Here is a 20,505-nt window from a genome sequence, read left to right as displayed (position 1 = left end):
TTTCCGCCGTTACAGACCTTTTGTGCAAAACGACACATCATCTTTATATATATATATCATTATATATATATATATATTATTATCTATATATATATATATATATATATATATATATATATATATATATATGATATATATATGTATATTATATACATTCATATATAAAATTATGATATAATATATTATATATATATATATATGATATATTATATATATATATATATACCTATATAATATATATATATATCTGTGTGTGTGTGTATTTACATACATACGTATAATTCTATATATATATATATATATATATAATATATATATGTATGTAGATAGATAGATAGATAATTTTATATATGAATGATATATATATACATTCATATATAAACTATCTATCTATCTATCTATCTATCTATCTATATATATATATATATATATATATATATATATATATATATATACCATGAATCTGAATAGTGTACACACTCTGCTTTTCGCTTGGAGATAGTTAAATAAAGGAATATGAAATATTTTTATATAATTCCATTTTTACTAATATGATACTTCTTTTTTGCGACTGACAATTCAATAGGATCGCCTGTTTTATACTTCGGAGAGCTTCAGGGAGATAATAACGTTTTAAGATTTAATTATAATTTCTTTTATACAAAGTCCAGAATTGCTAGGTATTTTGGCTTTTGTTCATCATAAAACCTCTCTCGTTTTTTTTTTTATTTAATTTGAGCAGAACTGTATTTTTTACGAGGGGCAGAGCAACGTGGATTTTAAACTGACAAGGAAATTTGAAATTCATTTATTATGAGCCTGCGCAGTTTCGAAGCTTCAGTTTCCCAAACTTCAGCTAGAGTTTGTTGATGCCATTTGAAAATCTATAAATAAACAGGCGACCCAACCCCTTCCCCCCACCCCCCCACCCCCCCAACCCCCGCCGCCAAATAAAACACACACAGCAGGTTTTGCTGCATGAAGGCATTGAGGAGCATGGCATATCCTAACGAATGTGATTTTAATTTGTTCACATTCTACCTTTAATTCAAGTTCCTTTTGTTGTAGCGAGTTTTCCATAAGGTAAACTAGAACCCTACTGCCAGTCGCACGAGAAGAAATAGCCTAGAATAAGATTTTGCGAAATCTTTTGTCAGATTTGCCACCACAGTTGAATGAGATAATCTGCCCCGAGAGAATTCCTACTCAAAGATGGACACAGGGGATTTACAGTGTTTGCCCTTTTCAAAAAAAAAAAAAAAAAAACAAGCAGAGGAACGAGCTGAGGCGCTTTATCCAACAAATAGAATAAGTATTTCGGTGTTAAAAAATCAAATAAATGTAGTATATGATATGGGTTTTACCTCATCCCATTTTTCCATAATAATATTAATAATAAATGTATACCTGTAACAACAACGGCAATAAATTAGATTCAATAGGATAAAAAGAAAAGTTATTGTAATTTTAAACAAGGGAAAACTGGCTCGGTTTCTAAAAATATTAAACAAAACGTTTCGTTTTTACAGTATATAAAGCTAAAGTAAAAAAAAAAAACCTTGCTTATGCATGAGTATTTAAGACCCTGGTAAAGAGCGTTCAGTGAGAGCGGCTTCTTGTAACATAGATGAGATTTAGCCTTATTCACCTCAACAACAACTAATCAATAGTATGACTGCTGCAGCCTGAAGGCGCAACGATTGCTAACGATTTCAACTATATTGTTTTCTTCATGATGAGGCTACAGCTCTGCAACAGGCATGTTGAAATTTAGCAATGCCATGAATAAGTTGCATTTGGCCGCCCGCTGACCCATTCATTGGAGGAACAATGACATATGCTAGTGAAGCTGCTGTTGATAAGCCAATCACAGCCCACAGGGCTGGAAACTCAGTCTCTCTCGAGAGTTCACGAAGACAGGATGTGTGTTCCACTCTCCTGAGGTATTCGTTTGAAAGACGTATCCCTCAGAAGAGGAAGAACACACATCCTACCTTTGTGAACTCTCGAGAGAGACTGAGAGTTTCCAGCCCTGTGATTGGCTTATCAATAGCCAATCAGGAGCGTCATAAGGGACGGGCCTAGACATCAAATGCACGGTTGATGTGAATCTACTATAGCCTGGTTGGTACTCGGTGTCGAGCCCTGGCTTTGTTGAAACACCTTTGGGACACAGCAAGGCAGGTGATGGCCTCCCCTTCAGGATTAATAATGATATTAAGAGGTCCCTCTCTTCCTCAAGGTCAGGTCATCTCAAGTGAACTGGGCCCTCTTGTATCCAGCAAAAATAGAACTGAGAAATAGAGGTATGAAGATGTCCAATTAAAGGATTGGAAGCAGAGGAATTAGTCAAAGTAGTTTTGGAACTTATTACCCCTAGAGAATGAAGGGCATATTTTGGAGACTTGCGTTTATCAAAATCAACAGATAAGAGATATATATATATACCATTAGGGGAACAGGCAATACGTGCATAAAAGAGATAAAAATGTGAGAAAGGAAAAATACGTTAACTACTGTGAATTTGTGGGAAGCTTTTTTTTTTTTTTTTTTATTTTTAGATTCTCTCTTCCAGTTTAAAACTAAACCGGAGATTTTTTAAAAAGGAAAAATTGAAAGTAAAATGTGTGCCGAGGGATTATAAACCTTTTTGCTCATAATGTCATGCAAAGCATTCATTTTTCATACCTTTTCGAGAAATTCTTATCAAGCTTCTGATAACATCTTTCGCGCGACGACATAAAAAATTATTCCAAGTTTTGACTCTGTATTTTCAAGGAACTTTGATTAGCAAAATTTTGGTCAGACAATGTGATGATTGGCATACCCTGTTTTATTAAGGAGGAGCGGATTTTTTTTTTATCTTCCTCTCCCTCTTAGTCTTCTTTTACTGAGAAAGAATTGGTGGAAATGTTGCCTGAAGTCAGACAAAGAAAACTGTTTTCATTTTGCGTAAATAACACATTCTCTCTCTCTCTATCTCTCTCTCTTAGTCTTATTTCACTAGAAAAGAATTAGGTTAAAATGATGTTTGAAGGGCAGACTGAGAAACCTATTTTCACCCTGCATAAATAGCAAGGATTCTCTCTCTCTCTCTCTCAGTGATTTTCACCTTGCATATATAACCAAATGCATTAATACTCCATTCATTTTGTTATAATTAAATGCTGACGGTTACGTCAGTCATTTTCACGTCAAGGGGAATTCATTCAATCTAATTTGTATAATCGCCGTCTCATTAGACCATTAGCCGCTCGTTTAACGGAATCCAGCCAAATTTCCGTTAATCATGGATATAAAAAGATCCTCAGACGGATATTACTCAAGACATAAATGTGACCAGGACGATGAGAGAAATAAGGATAAACGTTTCTCTTTGGTTCCCAAGACGAGAACTGGTTTCCTAGTTTCTAACGTGATTCAGATCCCTAGTTTAAAAGAAACGAATTCCATTTTGGGATATAATCCACTGAATATATATTCTTCTCATGCTTCGATGAAATTATGAAGATATCGATTTTCTTTACGTTCTTGGATAAGAGTCACAACAAAAATTTTAAAATTTTGCTTTAAGTTTTCTGTAAAAGAAAACCTTTTGTCCGTCTGTCCGTCCGCCCTCAGATCTGAAAAACCACTGAGGCTAGAGAGCTGCAAATTGGTATGTCGATCATCCATCCTCCAGTCATTAAACATACCAAATTGCAATCCTCTAACCTCGGTAGTTTTTATTTTAAGGTTAAAGTTAGTCATAATCGTGCGTCTGGTATCGCTATAGGTGCTCACAACACAGGCCAACACCAAGCTGTGTCTGAAAGTTTCATGGGCCGCGACTGAGAGTTTCATAGGCCGTGGTTGGAGTTTCATACGGTACTATATGCTGTACAGAAAACTCGAGTGCTTCGGCGCATGTTTTTACTTTTTTCTTTTCTTTTTTTTTAGAATGTTATGTCAACAGAGTAATAAGAAAAATGTAAGTAAGGTGCTGTGAGAAAGGCCTTGGAATGGGAAAGTCTTCCGTAGAAAGAGCTTGAGGTGAGTGGCACAGCGTATGTGGTGGTAGATGGACGCGCTGCTGATAAGCCTTCTTCGGAGGAATACCAGCTCGCCTAAAGCTATTCAATGATCCTTCAATAGGTACCCGTCCTTCCTTCTGTTGTTGAAGGATGAATGTAACAGAGACTGCTAATTTAGCTTTCTTGCGAACCATCCCCTTCAGGGAAAGCAGCTTTTTTGGAAAAGAAAAAAAAACACTTCATTGCTTCATAATTTCCATTTTCAGTCTCCGAGCGTATTGTATTTATCCACTGAGATATTATTTCATCCCCTGAGCTATTGTGTCATTGTTTTCTTCCGCTTACAATTATTTTATGCACACTAAAGTGCAATTCAGAAGGTAATCTCGTTTTCCAAGCGTGTGGAATATTACTATTTTGTCGTTTTGTCATATATTTCACCCTGCCTTCTAATTTAGATCTGCCCTCAATCTTCCGTTATGTTCCTTGGCTATGAAGGTAATTCACAGAGTTATAAGGCGACTGTTCATTTTAATACTTGTCATTCTTTTGATGTAATGCTGTTTCCCGTTCGAGATGTAATTTTATCGTGAGAGTTCTTCTATTCAATTACGTTCTTTCTCTTTAGTTGTGCTTCTCTTCTGAAAATTACAATGCAATTCATGTAACTTACACTACAACCGCACGAGATAACGTCAAGCCATCCTACTTGACTAAATGATATATATATATATATATATATATATATATATATATATATATATATATATATATATATGCATGACTGAATCACGAAAATTTGGAACGTGATGAATATATAAACAAAAGCAAAAGTCATGAAGGAAAGTGAAACACTGGAGTGCTCCATTGTTTCACTTTCCTTCGTGGCTTTTGCCTTTAATTATACACACATACATGTATGTATATATAAATGTATATGTATCTATAAATATATATATCTATGTATGTATATATATATATAGATATATATATATATATATATCTATGTATGTATGTATATATGACGGCAGCAATGGCCTTTTCCTAAAGGCGTACAAGAAGTGCACTACTGTGTCTTCAAAGGAACAAGAGGCCTGACGTGAACCTCTGGATTCTGCATGACCAGTAGAGACATTGCTCTTACATCACCTTAACTAGACACTAACATACAGAAAAGTACAGTAGTACAGACACACTGACACACGCACACAAACACGGTATATTCTAAAATGCTGTCGCGTCCTTCGGATCCATTTCATATTCAGCTGAACAAGAGTCCGAGGTGAAATTATAAAACGTCAACGACGACTGATGTCTCATTATGGATTTCAGCTCTAGGTCAATTACATGTGCCAACTGCAAGTTCATTGCTGTCTTTTTGTTGTCAAATTTATTTTGAATTTATTATTACTTCTTTTATTATGATTCGCTAACATTTCCTCAGCTTTTCGATTAATTGCAACCTTGAACGCCATTATACGAAGAGACATTAAATTTTGCTTCATTTCAGTAATAGATTTCTATCCAGCATTCGGAAAATAAATGCATATTTTGGGAGAAAAAAATAAAAAAAAAAAAAAAAAAGCCTTGTGCTGCGTAACCACCTCTAAAACATTCTTTGTGTTAGGGAATATTAGTGTGATCCAGTATTGAAACTATGGAAAAAGAGATGAACGGAAAAGATACTGTTCGGAGAGACGAGAGCAAGACTGACTTGCTAATACAAAAGGAATAGGAAGGAGTGTCGTTTTTTGAGTTTTATTGTAATAATAGTTGCTTAGGTGAAGTGAAAGTGAAGCTAGAAGAAATTCCCAGTTTGAGAATAATGATGTAGAATATTGCCATGAAAGTTAGTTAGGGAAATGTGATTGGCAAGAATGATAGGGAAATAGCATCTTGCAACATTAAAGGTCTTTGCTTGCACATGCAGAAGTGTCAAATAGAAAAGGAGTGTTAATATATATTGGCATAAAAGACAGGAAAGTAAATGAAGCCGAAGCGATGATTTCAAAAGTAATAAAAATAAAAGGAAATTCGTGAAACTAAATTACAAAGTATAGGACAAAATAGTATATAATAGTTATGAAGATAAAAGAGAAGACGCTTAAGCTAAGGAGAAAACTATATGGGGTTAAGGTAAGATACGAGCAAGAACTTGTGGTCATCAATGCCTTCCTTTAAGAACGCTGGCTCCTTAGAAATACCAGTGAATGATATATATGCTCATAAGGGAAGTGGATTGTTGGTGGTACTAATTCAACCAGGTAGCCGACTATGGTGCGTAAAGTATTTTTTTTTTTATGAGAGAAAGGCTCTAAAAGTAAAAGTTTCTGGAAATAATTGGAATAGTAATGGGTTACTATGTAAGTCACATCGCTAACTATATAACGGGTCACTCTCAAGTGTAGTACTTCAGAAGGAGAAAGATGACGAAAGACTTAATAGGAAAAAAGCTATGTGCCTTTAACTGAGAAAGAGCGCGTGTTGATCAAAGGCTTGCTATGAAACAGGTGTGGGAGAATTCTGAGATCAAGAGGGAGAAAATCTGTTTATGCGCATGCGTGGACAAGGATTTCCATATGAGTAAGAAGAAGAAGAAGAAGAAAGATCAATATCCACAGGAAAGTCATTATCAGCCTAATTACCGGAAAGGGATGACTATCAACGATAGGGGGACAATACGTGACCATTATGGTGATAAATATAGTGGCATGAATGGTGCCGTAAGTGCCTCAACCGGGAAATTCTCCAGATGTAGGGCGAAAGAAAGGATATCAAATTAAGTCAGTCATTATTTCTTAATTGCAGCCTACTGTGTTTAATGAGGGGAGGGAGGCTAAGACCCTCTGGGTCCCACCTTTGCTAACAAATTTATGTGCTCCCTGGAGAAGTGAGCTCTAGATGTAACTTTATTTTCTTACAAGCATTATATGCATTAAGATTTGATACTGATAATTCGATGTTTATGAATGAATGATTTCCGGAAAAATGATAGCTATGTGACTATGTTTTTCTCTATGGTAAGTTCCTTTTTCGTTTTTATAATTAAATGCTTATGTTATTTGTAGTTGATGTTGTATTTTTCTTTGTAGGCCATGTACTTGCAAGAACAAAAGAGATTACCGTCTACTTTGTATATTTTGTATTATGTCTCTTTTTGGACAAATTTGTACTAATAGTTGTATAATTTGTCAATAAAAGTAACTAACTAACTAACTAAGTCCTCCTAATTTCCGGCCATTCCTTAATGTGAGGATATCCAAGGACGAGCCTGGCTTTCATACTGGAATTTATAGAAAGAACACTTTTATTGGCTATGGGACTAAGCCATTGAATTTTTATAACTCATGTTTGTTTAACTTTAAGATGAATTCCCTGCCCACTCTCCTCCACAGTGTCATTAATTTGACATCAAGTTGGTCTACCTCCCACATTGAAGTTACTTTCCTTGCTGATTACTTGAGGATAATTATTTCCCTCAGCAATTTTTCATAGATCCCTTAATAAGCTACTTAACTAGAAATTTAATTCACCCCCAATAATCCATAGTCCCCAAACTGCGTATGTTCGCTAGATTTCCCTTCTTACATAATGATATATTTAGGAGAAAATGTATCAGCCTATTCCATGAACAATTACCGGCTTTTGATTTAAAACAAATTCCGATAAACCCCCGACCTATCGGTTCACTCTTCCATGTTAGGGATAAGATCAGCCACCTGTTTGCTTCAGGTGGGATTTATGAATAAATCATAGTAAAAGTTGCAAGACACACATAGACGCCAGTACTTTTAATATTGTAGGAAGAACCCGACGTATAGACGAACTAACACTCTTAAATCAATCACGATCAATCTAACTATACCTACTCTCAACCGCCAATCATCTTCCACCCAACTATTTACTCCTTAATCACCTGTCCAGATTCTTTGTTTACACTCCCCGTAACAAGTTTTTGTGTCAGTCCTCCTTACGCTACCGCTGTGGGTGGATGTCACTTGCTTCAAGTGTTGGCCCTTGGCTCTTTCACTGTTGTTATGTTTTTTTTATTGTTTTTATCCCTTATTTATTGAGGTTTAAAATACTTTTGAATAAGTTTTTAATTATGGTGTTAACAACCATTTGATGTGTATATATTTTACCTCTTACTATACGCAATTGATGTATACTCACGACTTCAGCCTATATGTGTGTGTGTTGTTTGTGCGTGTATGTATTAACTTTCAACTAAAGAACCCATAACTACCATTAATCTGTACCATCCTTAGACTTTCCTTTCTTGTTCAGAAGATATTCAAATCAACAACCTCATGATAATTCTATCCTTATTTCAGTGTTGACTTGAACTAGCTGTTTTTCTTGTGTGTGTGTGTGTGTGTGTGTGTGTGTGAAAAATTTTCCCCACAGATAAAAACTTCGGAGAGAAGGAGAAGAGAAGCAGAAGGTTTGTGAAACTTGCTCTCTGCCAAACTGACCAAACTCAGTGGTTAATTTCATTGACGCTGAACTAAACAAGAATGTATTAGCAAAAGGGGTCTGGTGATATAAGTGGAGATTATAAAATCGTAAGGCTTGAACTAGTCATCTCTCCTCCCCTAACGGTAATTTCATAGTTACCCAAGAAAGCTCAATCAAGATGCGTGTAGCAATTAACCTGAGGTTGCTGGTGATAATTATCTATTTATAGCTCCTCTCCCACTAGGCCGATGCGAAAGCGGTTAAACGCTTTGTTAACATCTTTGGAAACGATGGCAGAGCGGGAGATCTGCACTTGTGCTGATCAATGTTTGAGATTTACATTACGGTACGTATACGATATACAAGCACACACACACACACACTTACTCGCACATGCGCACATTATATGGTGATTTATATATACGCCAAACAGGGTCCCAGGTGCCACTGTGCCCGAATGTGTTTACAGAAATCTAGTACCTATTCATGCTACCTGTGGATGGATCTGTTGTTAGGTATACCGCCTTTTCTCTAACTTTTCTCATGCATTACCTACCTGAAGAGAGAGACAGCAGTCTCTGAAATATAGTACTTACTATGTTTTGGCGCTTTTATGGGCTCCTTTCATTGAGGCGTTATGTCATCAGTAGAATGCCACGGCGTCACGATGCCGAGGGCCGATTGGTAGAATTGAAAATAAGGAACCAATCAGAACTGCCTATAACGACTTTGCGCGCGTTTTAGTTCTATTCCGTCCGTCCACTTCCTTAGCGTAATTATTATTTTTAAATTTCTTTGTTCTTTTTTTTTGTGGCTGTTGGGGGTAAGCAGGGCCCTGAATAATTTTGGATGATAATGTAACTATTTAACTGATATCCGACTATCGTTTATACTCCCTATCCGGTACATTTAAGGACCCCACTGTATGACTGAGGCGATCGTGTATAGTATAGTATATATATATAATATATATAATATATATTTAGAAATATATATATATATATATATATGTATATATGGTATAATAAATGATAATATAATTCTTGTAATTATTGGTATTTGTATATATTGAAAGGCTGAGAGAGACTTCACTTCAAGCACAACTTAGTAGATGGGAAACTGAGACTAAAGTCTGAAGTGGACATTTTCTTTAATTATTTCTTTCTCCGTTTCATTCCAGCTGGCTTGGCAACAGCCAGAGATCCAGGCGAACACTTGAACAAATGCGTCAAGATGGCGGAGCCTTTGGTGAGGGACCCAAGATACAACTTCCCTACTGACATCCAAGACATCAGGGAAGTCTGCAGGTGAGTCTTTCAGCTCGTCACTTATGACGCAAGATTGTACTTGGTACAAAAACGCGGAATAGCTTAAGTTGGCCTAGTGCTTGGTTTTCTAGGTTCAATCCCATGAATGTAATCCAATCCTAGACTTTGTAAATTTCAATAGCATGGCAACATACATTGCTCAGGCTTGAATTAACCAAATCGTGTTGGAGAATCGCTGTTATAAGACGTAAAAAGATCTTATAACATTGACAGATAGGTTTACTTTATAATTTTCTCACCTGATACAGTCTTGACCGGCTGCCTTAGTCAACTTGGCTCATGAAATATGAGTGCTCTCACTCCCAGGAGTGTTCCGAGTTCTGACGTGATGGTAAATGAGGTGACATGTCAGTGGAGTGATCTCAAATTTCTCTCACTCCCAGGAGTTCCGACGTTAAGGTGACATGAGGTGACGTGCAAATGAAGTGATGTCAAACTTCAGCTTGCTCTTTATTGATCTGAACTATTTTCACAGATATGTTTTAGATTTCTTGACTTATGTGACGACACGAGATAAGGAGCTTATTTTAACTGGTGACTTGTCGTGCTCAATATCTTTCATTCCTCTATTAACAGAAATCCGTATTGTTGTAAATTTCATATACTTATGTTTAAAAATATGAAAATTATAATTGAAAATGGTGGCGTTCATTTGAAATTTAAAAAAAAAAATATATATATTTTCTCCTTGAATAGTTTCTATTTTACTGTGCATGGCTAAAGTGTTTTAAATAATCTAAAATGCTTTTAAGCTTTGTGGAAACTTTGGCTTTTTCTTCCGTTTATTTTCAGTTCGTTTCTCCAAATGACTGCAGCACTACCGTATTTTTTGGTTGTATTGTTATGTTTTCTTTCTCTAGAACGAATCGTAACCATTAAATGCATATTCGGTGTATAATGTTATAACGTCAATTTTCCCGACCTCCTTTTTTGTGTGCATAGTTTTAAGCTTTCTATTCCCTTCATAACAAACTTTCATTTATTGTTGTTAATATTACATTCCATGTATGACGAGGCAATAAGCCGAATAAGTTACAATAAATTGGAAAAGTTAAATTATTGGGAGTAGTAGTAGCACTAGTAGCCCCTATATATAAAAGCTTCATGTACAGATGTGCGAAATAGGCCGATGTACTGCTCAACCCTTTTCCTTAATATCTTCTCTTCCCCAAGTATTCTTATGATTACTCAAGTACATTTCCACAAGACCTCTCTATATCCATTTACTTCAAGAATCCTAGACCTGCCAACAACTTCTCTTTTTCTGTCACCTACAAATTCACTGAAATCATCCATAACCAAAATCTCATATTCTCCAGTCCAAACTAGGTACATATTCAGACTCAGAAAAACATTGTCTTTTATTTCCGTTCTTTTTTTTTCATTCTTGGACTATATCGACCACATATTACAATTTTGTCTTCTGCCTCATGCAATCATATCCATTCTGTTCTCAGACTAATCGAATTGTACTCTCCTGTCTGCTCCCTCAGTCTTCTTGATGATACACTGGCCCTTCCTAGCTCTACACCTTTCAGCTTCACACCTTTCCTACTCATTCCACCGCACGCTGCCCTTTTACCTTTTTCGTGCCAAAACACCTCATTTTCTCTCCTTAAACAAATGAGCAATCTCGTCGTTTTTTTCTTCTGATCCAAACCTTCACAAATTCATAACCCAAAGATTTAAACCTTTATTCCTTCCCTGCTTACTTGTAATAGCATTAGAAAAAGGTATGTGACTGTAGACTCATTGTCCTCAGTCATTTTGTGCCTTTCACACACTATAGTGCAGCGAGTGTGCTTGAAAGGCTCTACAACTCTTATGTGTCACTCCTCTGTCTAGACAGACGTTTACATTTACCTGTATCCCAACCTACTGACATTCCCAAAGGTATAATGCCCAAGCTGTACAGATTATTCATGAACAGATTGAACTGACATAGGTGCTTATTGGTGGCATCAAGAGAGAAGCCATCAAATAGACATTTCGTGCGCCAAGAGTCTCATATAGTATTAACTGTCGATCCCCCACATTATTCTGTCCTGTTGGATCAGATGTCGACTGGGAAAGTCTGTGGTCAAATTTAGATTACGGAATACTTTTGTTATATGATGATAATAATAATAACATAATCTAAAATGTATTCTACAGGATGTGGGAGAGCTTCCTTGAATGCGTCTACGCGTACGCGAATACCTTCATGGCCTCTACGCAGAAACGGGATTTCAACAAGACTCTTCACGGCAGTATTGAAGGGATTCAGAAACTTTGCAGCGAGGATCCCGACTACCAGAAACGTAAGCTCCTAAAACAATGCATTCTGTAAAGTGAATAACTGACAAAGCATGAAAATAGCGCCACTATACTTTTTTTTTCTATCTGTCCATCCGCCTGTGGTGTTTTCGCACGGTAACACTGCGTCACGAGCTTTAAATAGTTACGCTATGTGTAAGTTTTAGGTAAATAAAAGGATATCTGGGTGCACATTTGCAACTGAAAAGTGTTTTAATAATTTACCGTTAATATTCGAAATAGGATATTATTTAAAGCCCGGGAAGCAGTGTTACCATGAGCAAACACCACAGGCGGATGGACGGATGGAAAAAAACAGAGTATAGTTTAGTGAAGGCAGAATCATGTTACCTCTGTAATGGCTCCAGCAGTTTAACCCTTCTTCTTTATTCATCGGTGCTTCCCAAATAACAGAGACTGAACCAGAACCCCCCCCCCCCCCTCTCTCTCTCTCTCTCTCTCCGGTTTTGCAATAATTTTAGAATACGTAAAACGTCTGGAAACCAGAACTTATAAAATTGTGACTGAGACACAGAGACACAGAGTGGTGATATCTGTTTAACAGGTAAATTATGCAGCGAGTGTCTTCGCTCTATCATGAATTATGAGATTATATTTCGCAAGAAATGATTTATACTTCTCGCAATCTGTGATATGACCCTCATTACGGATAAATGACAGCAGTAATCATACATAAATATACTACTGACTAACGCTTTTAATATACATCATATCATTGAGATTTTACTGTCTCTCTCTCTCTCCATTTCTTTTTTTAAGCGTTCTGCAGTGCTCATTTATCTTTTATCCTTGACCCTGCTTTCATCATGACACTGACACTAGAATAGAATATTTACTATTGTATTACGAAAGGTTTAGATCTATAATCATACGTCATTGTGAAATAGGAATTTACATAAAAGAAATCTAATTCGTAATGCATATAGTATTCCTTGCTTGACTTACCCTTCAGTTATTCTCCTTGCATTGCAATATATTTTTATGTTTATTAATTTATTTTTCTTTCTTAATGAAAGATCTCTTCTTTCTGTATTTCCCGTTACCGATTCTTACTACTTAATGAGCGCCATATTCTTTAAAAGCTTGAATTTTAAGTCAGTGGGTACCATGGTCTTGTTCCGTATGAATAGGGTTCATCCTCTGAATAATAATAATAATAATAATAATAACTTAATATAATAATCATAATCAATAATTTTATTTGTTATTATTAGTTATTATTATTATTATGAATTATATTATTATTATTATTTATTATTATTATTATTATTATCAAGTTAGGTATATAACTCCAAATGACATGAATAAACCTAAAGTGCAGTGTTATATACGTGCATTATCAGTTATGTGAGTATGAAGAAAAATTTCCCCTTTTTGATGATTTTTTTTTTCATATTCATTCATTTTTTATTTCCTTGCAGTATACATGGCATACGCCCCATGCATGAAGCGCGTGTCTATGGAACCATCCCACTGCGGACTCCAGTACAGACATTTGAGCGACCTGGTACAAAGGAGGTCAATAAGCGACGATCAACTCTGCTGGTGAGTGCGACAATGACATTAGCGTGATTGAATGCTGTCATATATTCCAGCTCTCGAACAACACGGGTGCTATTGACAGTAATGCAGGTTTAAGGTTCTGTTTCATTTTTTTTTTTTTTTTCTTTTTGTTGTTGTTGTGTTGTTGTTCCGTTAACCCGCCTCACGGTCTTTTTGTTTCCTCCTTCAATCTCAATTTTTCTATGTTTGTTGCCAAGTGACTAACTATTTTTCCTTTCCTTCGGATTAAGGTTTCAGTTTTCTGTAAAAGAAAACTCTTGTGCCGGCTTTGTATGTCCGTCCGTCCGCAGTTTGTTCCATCCGCCCTCAGATCTAAAAAAAAAAAAAGTAAAAAAAAACATACTGAGGCTGGCGGGCTGCAAATTGATATCTGATCATCCACCCTCCAATCATCAAACATACCAATTTCCAACCCTCTAACCTCAGTAATTTTAATTTTATTTAAGGTTAAAGTTAGCCATAGATCGTGCATCTGGCAGCACCTTCTGGAAGCATGGGATGAACCCTCAGTCTACCGTATCCGGTGAGCAACTGAAACGCTACCGGTCATAGCTGATGGTTTTATACAGCATTAGACGTTGTACAGAAAAGTCGAATCTTTTGGTGCATTTTTCACTCGTTTCTTTTGCCAGCAAAATGTCTTCGATATGTTTTGTAATATACTGAAGACTTTGCTTTCAATAACTGAAGGAAAAGATGAATATGCACTTTTGTGAGATGCATTGCATCCATTTAATGCAGCTATGGAAAAAAAAAAAAGGCGTTCTTAGCCTATTTCACGTCTCGAAATCTCATTGCAGTTACGATTTTGATAATGTGAAGAAAAAATAAACGTGAGATTATGGATATTATTTTCATACAATTTTGATAGTCTGAAGAAAAAATAAACGTAGGATTCGGGATACTACATAAAATAATGATAAATATATGTGTATTCGCTGAAAAGCTAAACATTTTCTATATAAATTCATGAAAAAAGGCTGTATAATCGCTAAAAAAAAGTGTTAATCTATGATAATGGATATTTTTTTTCCTCTTTCTCTAAAAGTATGAAAATGGTGCCACCTATTACTCTCGTCAGTTACGAAAACCAGTGACAACGTTTATTCTTTTCTCGGCTCCTGGGAATTAGCAGAAAGTCCTTCCCGTAGAGAATTCTCCAACATTACCTAACCAAAGCCTTAGTCTTTTATTAAAAAAAAAAAAAACACAGAATTTAGATAGAATTTAGATATGGTAGAACAGAGCAGCAATTCCAAAGGCCATTGGAATGTTCTGTGTTCTTTCGTGTTTTCGTCTTTAGTCCCCCACCCCCCCTAACCCCAATTCCCCTCTCTCTCTCTCTCTCTCTCTCTCTCTCTCTCTCTCTCTCTCTCTCTCGACCGTTGACAAAGATTACTATTTTCTCGCCTCCTGGAAATTAGCATAAAGTCCTTTCCGTGAAAATTATTTTACATTTACGTAGCCTTAATCTTCAAAGAAGAAAAAAAAAGCAGGACTTAGATATGGTAGAACAGCGCGGCAATTTCAAGGCCATTAGAATGTTCCTTGTTCTTTCGCGTTCTCGTCTTTAGTCCACCGCCCGTCCCGTCCCCCCCCCCCCCCCCCCCCCCCACCCCCCCCCCCCCCCCCCCCCCCCCCTCATCTCTCTCTCTCTCTCTCTCTCTCTCTCTCTCTCTCTCTCGGCAGTTGAATCCGGATCAGACCGTACCTTTTGCATTTTTTCTCGTGACATTTACTCTTTCTTTTCATTTTTTGGGTTTGAAGTTCTGTTGTGAAATTCGAATTTGGTCGAGTTTTCTGTTCCTTTGACGCGAGTTGTGTTCCTCTTTATTTCGGTCATCAAGTTTTTACGACAGTTTCTCTTACTTACTTTTTTATACTTCTGCTCTGCATGTTCACTTCTTGCTTTTTATCTAATTTTCCTATATTCCACCTTCTTCGTATTCTTTTTCTTACTGTGTTATTTTTTCTTCATTTACTGTTACTGTATCAGCTCATTCATTTCGCCATCATTTATAGTTCCCTTTTCTTTTGAAAATCATTCAGTTTCACTTTTCAATTTTCTCTGTGCCTCCTCATAAACCGGCCAGTTTACATTGCTGCATTTAATAGAACTGAAGAGAAACAAAACTCCTCTTTAAGCCCAAATTAAAAATGGAGAAACAAAACTGAGCAAATTTCAGTGAAGATCGGATATTCACACGGGAAAAAATGGTCTAGACTTACATTTTAAATACTTTATTAGTGATTATTATTCGGTGACCTTATGTGCGGACATTTTTCAAAGCCTCATGTGAACGCTGAACTTGGATCAGTGTGTTCTTCTTGGCCTACGAGTATATTAAGTTAAACTGGAGTCACAAATCTACTGGTTTCTTCCTACTGGGACTGGAAGCTCGCTGACAGATGCAGATATATGAGAGCACACTCCCAGACTCGCTCTGTCCAAGGTTTTTTTGGACCTTGGTTTGTCTGTAGGTTTGTCGGCCTCTTGTAATTGTTTGTTTCGCAGACGTACACAAACACAGGCACGCAAATGTTCAAGTATTTGAGATGGGGGCGTTCCGATTCCCCTCAAGCCCCTAGAGTGAACACTGAACGAATGTCTGTATCGTTCGCAAAAACACTGTGTATGGGCTTGTCTGAATGCAAAAGTGGGCGGAGCTTCGTGTCTGAACGATCTCTGCGGGAATCTGTCACGACCAGGTTGCTGGCTTGCGACTTAGGTCTGTCATACACAGGTCGTTCAATGTATGGGTTTGTCTGCCGATATAACGCTATCGCACGCCTCTCTTCTAGAGATGATGCCATGTCTTCTCGAGACTGAAATCGGTGCGGAGATCGTTCATACTTTATGAATAGTGTGTGTGTGGGTCGATAACGACAATCGTTCGGACAGTCGGTCAGACAATCGTTCAGTGTATGGGGGCCTTAAGGAGAAACTGCAGAGACTAGCGAAAGATTTAGAGTATTGCTACAGCAGAAGTTGATTTGTACAGGTATTTTTCAGTGACTGTCAAGAAAGAGCACGTGATACAAGAAAGGGAGGCAGAATTTATGCTCTAGTTTGGAAGAGAAGAGAAATAAAGGGTGTTGGGGGGCGGGGGGGGGGGGGGGGGTTGTGGAGTAGGAGGTATAAAGGAGTTTCAAGCAAATGCTTTTTACGAAAGCGAAGCTCGGATGATTGAATGAGAATGAAAGAAAAACTGGAGCTTGTTGAGATGAATATTTTGCACTGAAACGATGAGAATTGTGGAGGTGCGAAAAAGAGGTAAAAAGATTTTGAAATAATTTTTTCGTGTGTGAGGAAAGGACAGGAAGACCTAGAAAATGTTGGAGAGACGAGGTGTAGGACAAATTAGAGCGAAAGAGCTCAATCTTTTAGAAGCGAGATAATGTGCGCAAGACAGAGGTGAAAGGCTTCTGATGACTTCTATGTCAACATTTGAGATAGTCGCTGTTGTGGAAGTTCACTGCACAGGGGCTTCACATTTAATTTAGCATGTGAATTACGAAAATAAAATTGACTCTTGAGATCCTCTGGAGCCATCTCGTAATTTCACTAACACCTACAACGTTATGGACTTTTTCAAATTTGTATATCTTCCAGAATACGCGTTAGAATCATTTTTTTTTTTTTCCTGAATTAAGATTGAGGCTTCCAGTCGGTTCCTTTGTCAGTATTCTCAAAATTTTTGAAATTGCAAGAACAGTAACTGAAATTTTCATATGAATGAATGTCAGTCCTTTCCAAAACTTCCGTTCTCATATCAAACGCTTCCTCTTTTTCTATAAAGAAATGTTCCTGAAAACCTGTCAGCACAGAGCGGACCTTTCCCCTCGAGGTTTTTATTAAGATACTGACCTGAACATCATTTATTCAGCGCTGGAAAGGAGACTGAGGGCACAAAGATTTGAAAGGCATAACAGGAGGAAAACTTCGCAGTTGCACTACGAAGCAATTGTTAGCAAGATGGAAGAGAGAGAATTTGAGCGGAGGTACATTAAAATTGATGAAAGGGGTTGCAGCTAGGGGGCGAAGAGACGCTGCAAGACCCTTAAGTAATGCCTACAGCGCACCTTGTGAGGTGTACTGACTGCACTATCCCAGTATGGGGTGAAGGGGAGTGGAATGCCATGCAGTAGCCTACATAGACCTCCAGATTCTCTCATTCCAGCGGTGATTAGTGGAGGCTTTACCTTTCAAAAAAAAGAAAAAATGATGGAAATATATAACGCCTCTCTGCTGCCCACTACATTGAGAATGTCACCTAGAACTGAATTTCATTTTTAGAAAAACTAGTTTGATATACATGTGGCCTAAGCAATATTATGGCTTCTTATACTAAATCCTTTTTTTAAACGTTTATGTCGCAATCTGATTTCATCGAGAAGGGAATTCTCCCGTAGAAGAGAAATGATACAGCCTTGAATGACTTCCGGAAGTTTGAAATTAAAAAGTCACACTAGTAGATTCAGATGAGTAGCTTTTCATGCATTTCTCTCAACAAATACTTTTCTAGAGCTGAAATAAGTTCTAAACTAAATATGATAATTAATCTTTATTAGCTAAGTATTTGGACTCATGAATAATATATTCACAGTAATCAATGAAATCTGTTCATTAAAGAGTTACTTGTTTCGTTCTTGAATAGATTGTGTTCAACTTGGGACAATTTTGCTACATATTATTAAGAACACAACAAAAAATCCGTGAAATGTGACCATTCTTTCATCCCTTATGCTAGATTAGATGTTGTTCACCTTTCAGTCATTTCTCTACCATTTCTGAACCCTGATAACCAAAAAACTTTCTTACAGCGGCCACAGGAAATTTCGTGAGTGTGTCCTTGAGTCGACGGCGGAGGAATGTGACGGCGGAGGGATCCTGCTGGGGGCGGGAAGGTCTCCCTCTCAGTTCATGAAGGAGATGCTGGATCAGACAATGGGCTTCATGCTGCAGAAATGTAAAGATTTTGTGTGAGTATTGCGCCTCATAGTCTTTGCTTGGTAAAATCTAAGGAGAGGACAGTACCAGTTACAATACTTCATATTAAACTTATCCTATTTTGGAATTAGACTGATTTTTATAATACTATAACGATAGGTCAGTTTCAAGAATCTTACGGTTGGTTGTAAGATCTATTTTTGCTATTAGAAGTAGTTATCATGACAGTCTTTTCTGAGGAAAGATTAGGTTTTTTTTACCATATTACAATGACTCCTTTCTCCATGAGTAATTACTGAAAATTCTAAACTTCTATTTTTTGTGCGTCTGGCCCCAACTCCCGTGACTCTCCAAAGTGATCAGTACGTACATTTGATTTCCTTACGTAAATTAGTAAGACTTATTTATTCTATGAACATAATTGATTAGCTCAAAGTACTAAATGATAAACTGCCACACTCCCTAAAAGCAATGTAATATGATAGAATATTATCTTCCCATGCCAGGGATGTTTGTTAATTTTGCAGATGTTACTGACATCCATCGACCAATTACTAAACATGCCCAGCAAGTTTGAATAACTCATCCAATGTCGCTTTGCTTAAAGGCTATGATTAATATAACATTCTATTAAAGACTTTTGGCTAAATAATAATGACCTGAGAAAAGTACATTGAATATTATGAATTTTTATCAAATCACCGTGATTCATATATATGCATTAAGCTACAAATGTCCTTTAATATCCAATTCGCTCTGCCTCGGAATTAATATATTTTCATATATGCTAAGCGAAGGGGAATTTTTTAGTTGATGATAATTTCCTCCTCTCGTGGGTTCGAACCGGCGCCCAGCGGACTGAGGAGAAATCAGGACTTCAGTGATATTATCAACTCGGCCAACAAAAAATTGCCCTTCGGAATTTTTTGTTGGCCGAGTTGATAACTTCACTGAAGTCCTGATTTCTCATATATGAAAATATATTAATTCCGAGGTAGAGCGAATTGGACATTAAAGGACAATTGTAGCTTGAATGTTATACGTAGTTCCTAAGAGTATTAGTAAGCCATGTTACACAATATACCACGCCATTTTTTAAAGTGGCGCCAACCGAGTAAGAATTGCTTCCTCATCCTCTCAGGCCCAACCCTCGCGACTGCCCAAGCAACCTCGCCGGGGTGGTCGCAGCAGGAAACTCTGACGGCAACGACGGCGTGGCGGATGACCTCGTCATGAACAGCAACAACTTGTCTCCTGATCCCACGACAGCTTCCACGTCTCCTTCCCCAAAGCCTCCGCCATCTCCTCCTCCTCCTCCTCGCCATCACAACTCTTTCGTTCCTTCCTCAACCACATACCCGACAACCCGCTTCACATGGACCACTAGAAGTCCCTCTACCTCTAGGCCGACGTCAGCCGTCAACTTGGCCGGGAATAGTCTGCTGGGACCAGCTAGTCAGCAGTTTAAGGACTCCGGGGTCGACAGGGCACCTAATTTGGCAGCGGTGGTTCTCACCGTCGCCTTTCTTCTTAAGCTTTGATTTCTCCTCCTTCTTCTTTCCCCCGTTTTTTGTAACCTCCTTCAGGATTTGGAAACTGACAACGAGGATGTCTTTTTGTGATTGGTGTTTATCTGTGTTCTCTGTGCTGGGTGAATAAAAGGACAAAGTATTTAGATAGATTCATTACTGGCACCTTATTGATACCCCATGAATTGAAAAAGTAAAAATATTTGATCTGCAAAAGAAATAAGAATTATCAATGAAGGTTTGGGGGTAAAAGAAAACAATTATATGTTATGTACAGATAAATTAACAATAAACTGACGTGTTATCAGAACAATGAAAAAATAATAGATTAGATATATTGATGAATA

At 37.1% G+C, this 20,505-nt stretch overlaps 1 protein-coding gene across 6 annotated transcripts in view; it reads left to right on the top strand.

The window, feature by feature from the left end:
- The window catches only part of LOC135196190 (uncharacterized), a 135,644-nt gene extending 115,344 nt beyond the window's left edge, over positions 1–20,300 (top strand). For all 6 annotated transcript variants that reach the window (XM_064222791.1, XM_064222827.1, XM_064222800.1 and 3 more), the window contains exons 3-7: positions 9,652–9,778; positions 11,954–12,099; positions 13,537–13,660; positions 18,503–18,661; positions 19,771–20,300. In XM_064222791.1, coding sequence (XP_064078861.1) covers positions 9,652–9,778; positions 11,954–12,099; positions 13,537–13,660; positions 18,503–18,661; positions 19,771–20,170 — 956 coding nt within the window. In that variant the 3' untranslated portion in view covers positions 20,171–20,300. The remainder of the gene's footprint in view (positions 1–9,651; positions 9,779–11,953; positions 12,100–13,536; positions 13,661–18,502; positions 18,662–19,770) is intronic.
- The last annotated feature ends 205 nt before the right edge of the window (positions 20,301–20,505 follow it).

The sequence above is a fragment of the Macrobrachium nipponense genome, chromosome 23, assembly GCF_015104395.2.
Source record: "Macrobrachium nipponense isolate FS-2020 chromosome 23, ASM1510439v2, whole genome shotgun sequence".
NCBI classification, from domain to species: Eukaryota; Metazoa; Arthropoda; class Malacostraca; order Decapoda; family Palaemonidae; genus Macrobrachium; species Macrobrachium nipponense.
Note: the sequence above shows the minus strand (reverse complement) of the source record. Positions and strands in the feature narration are given on the sequence as shown.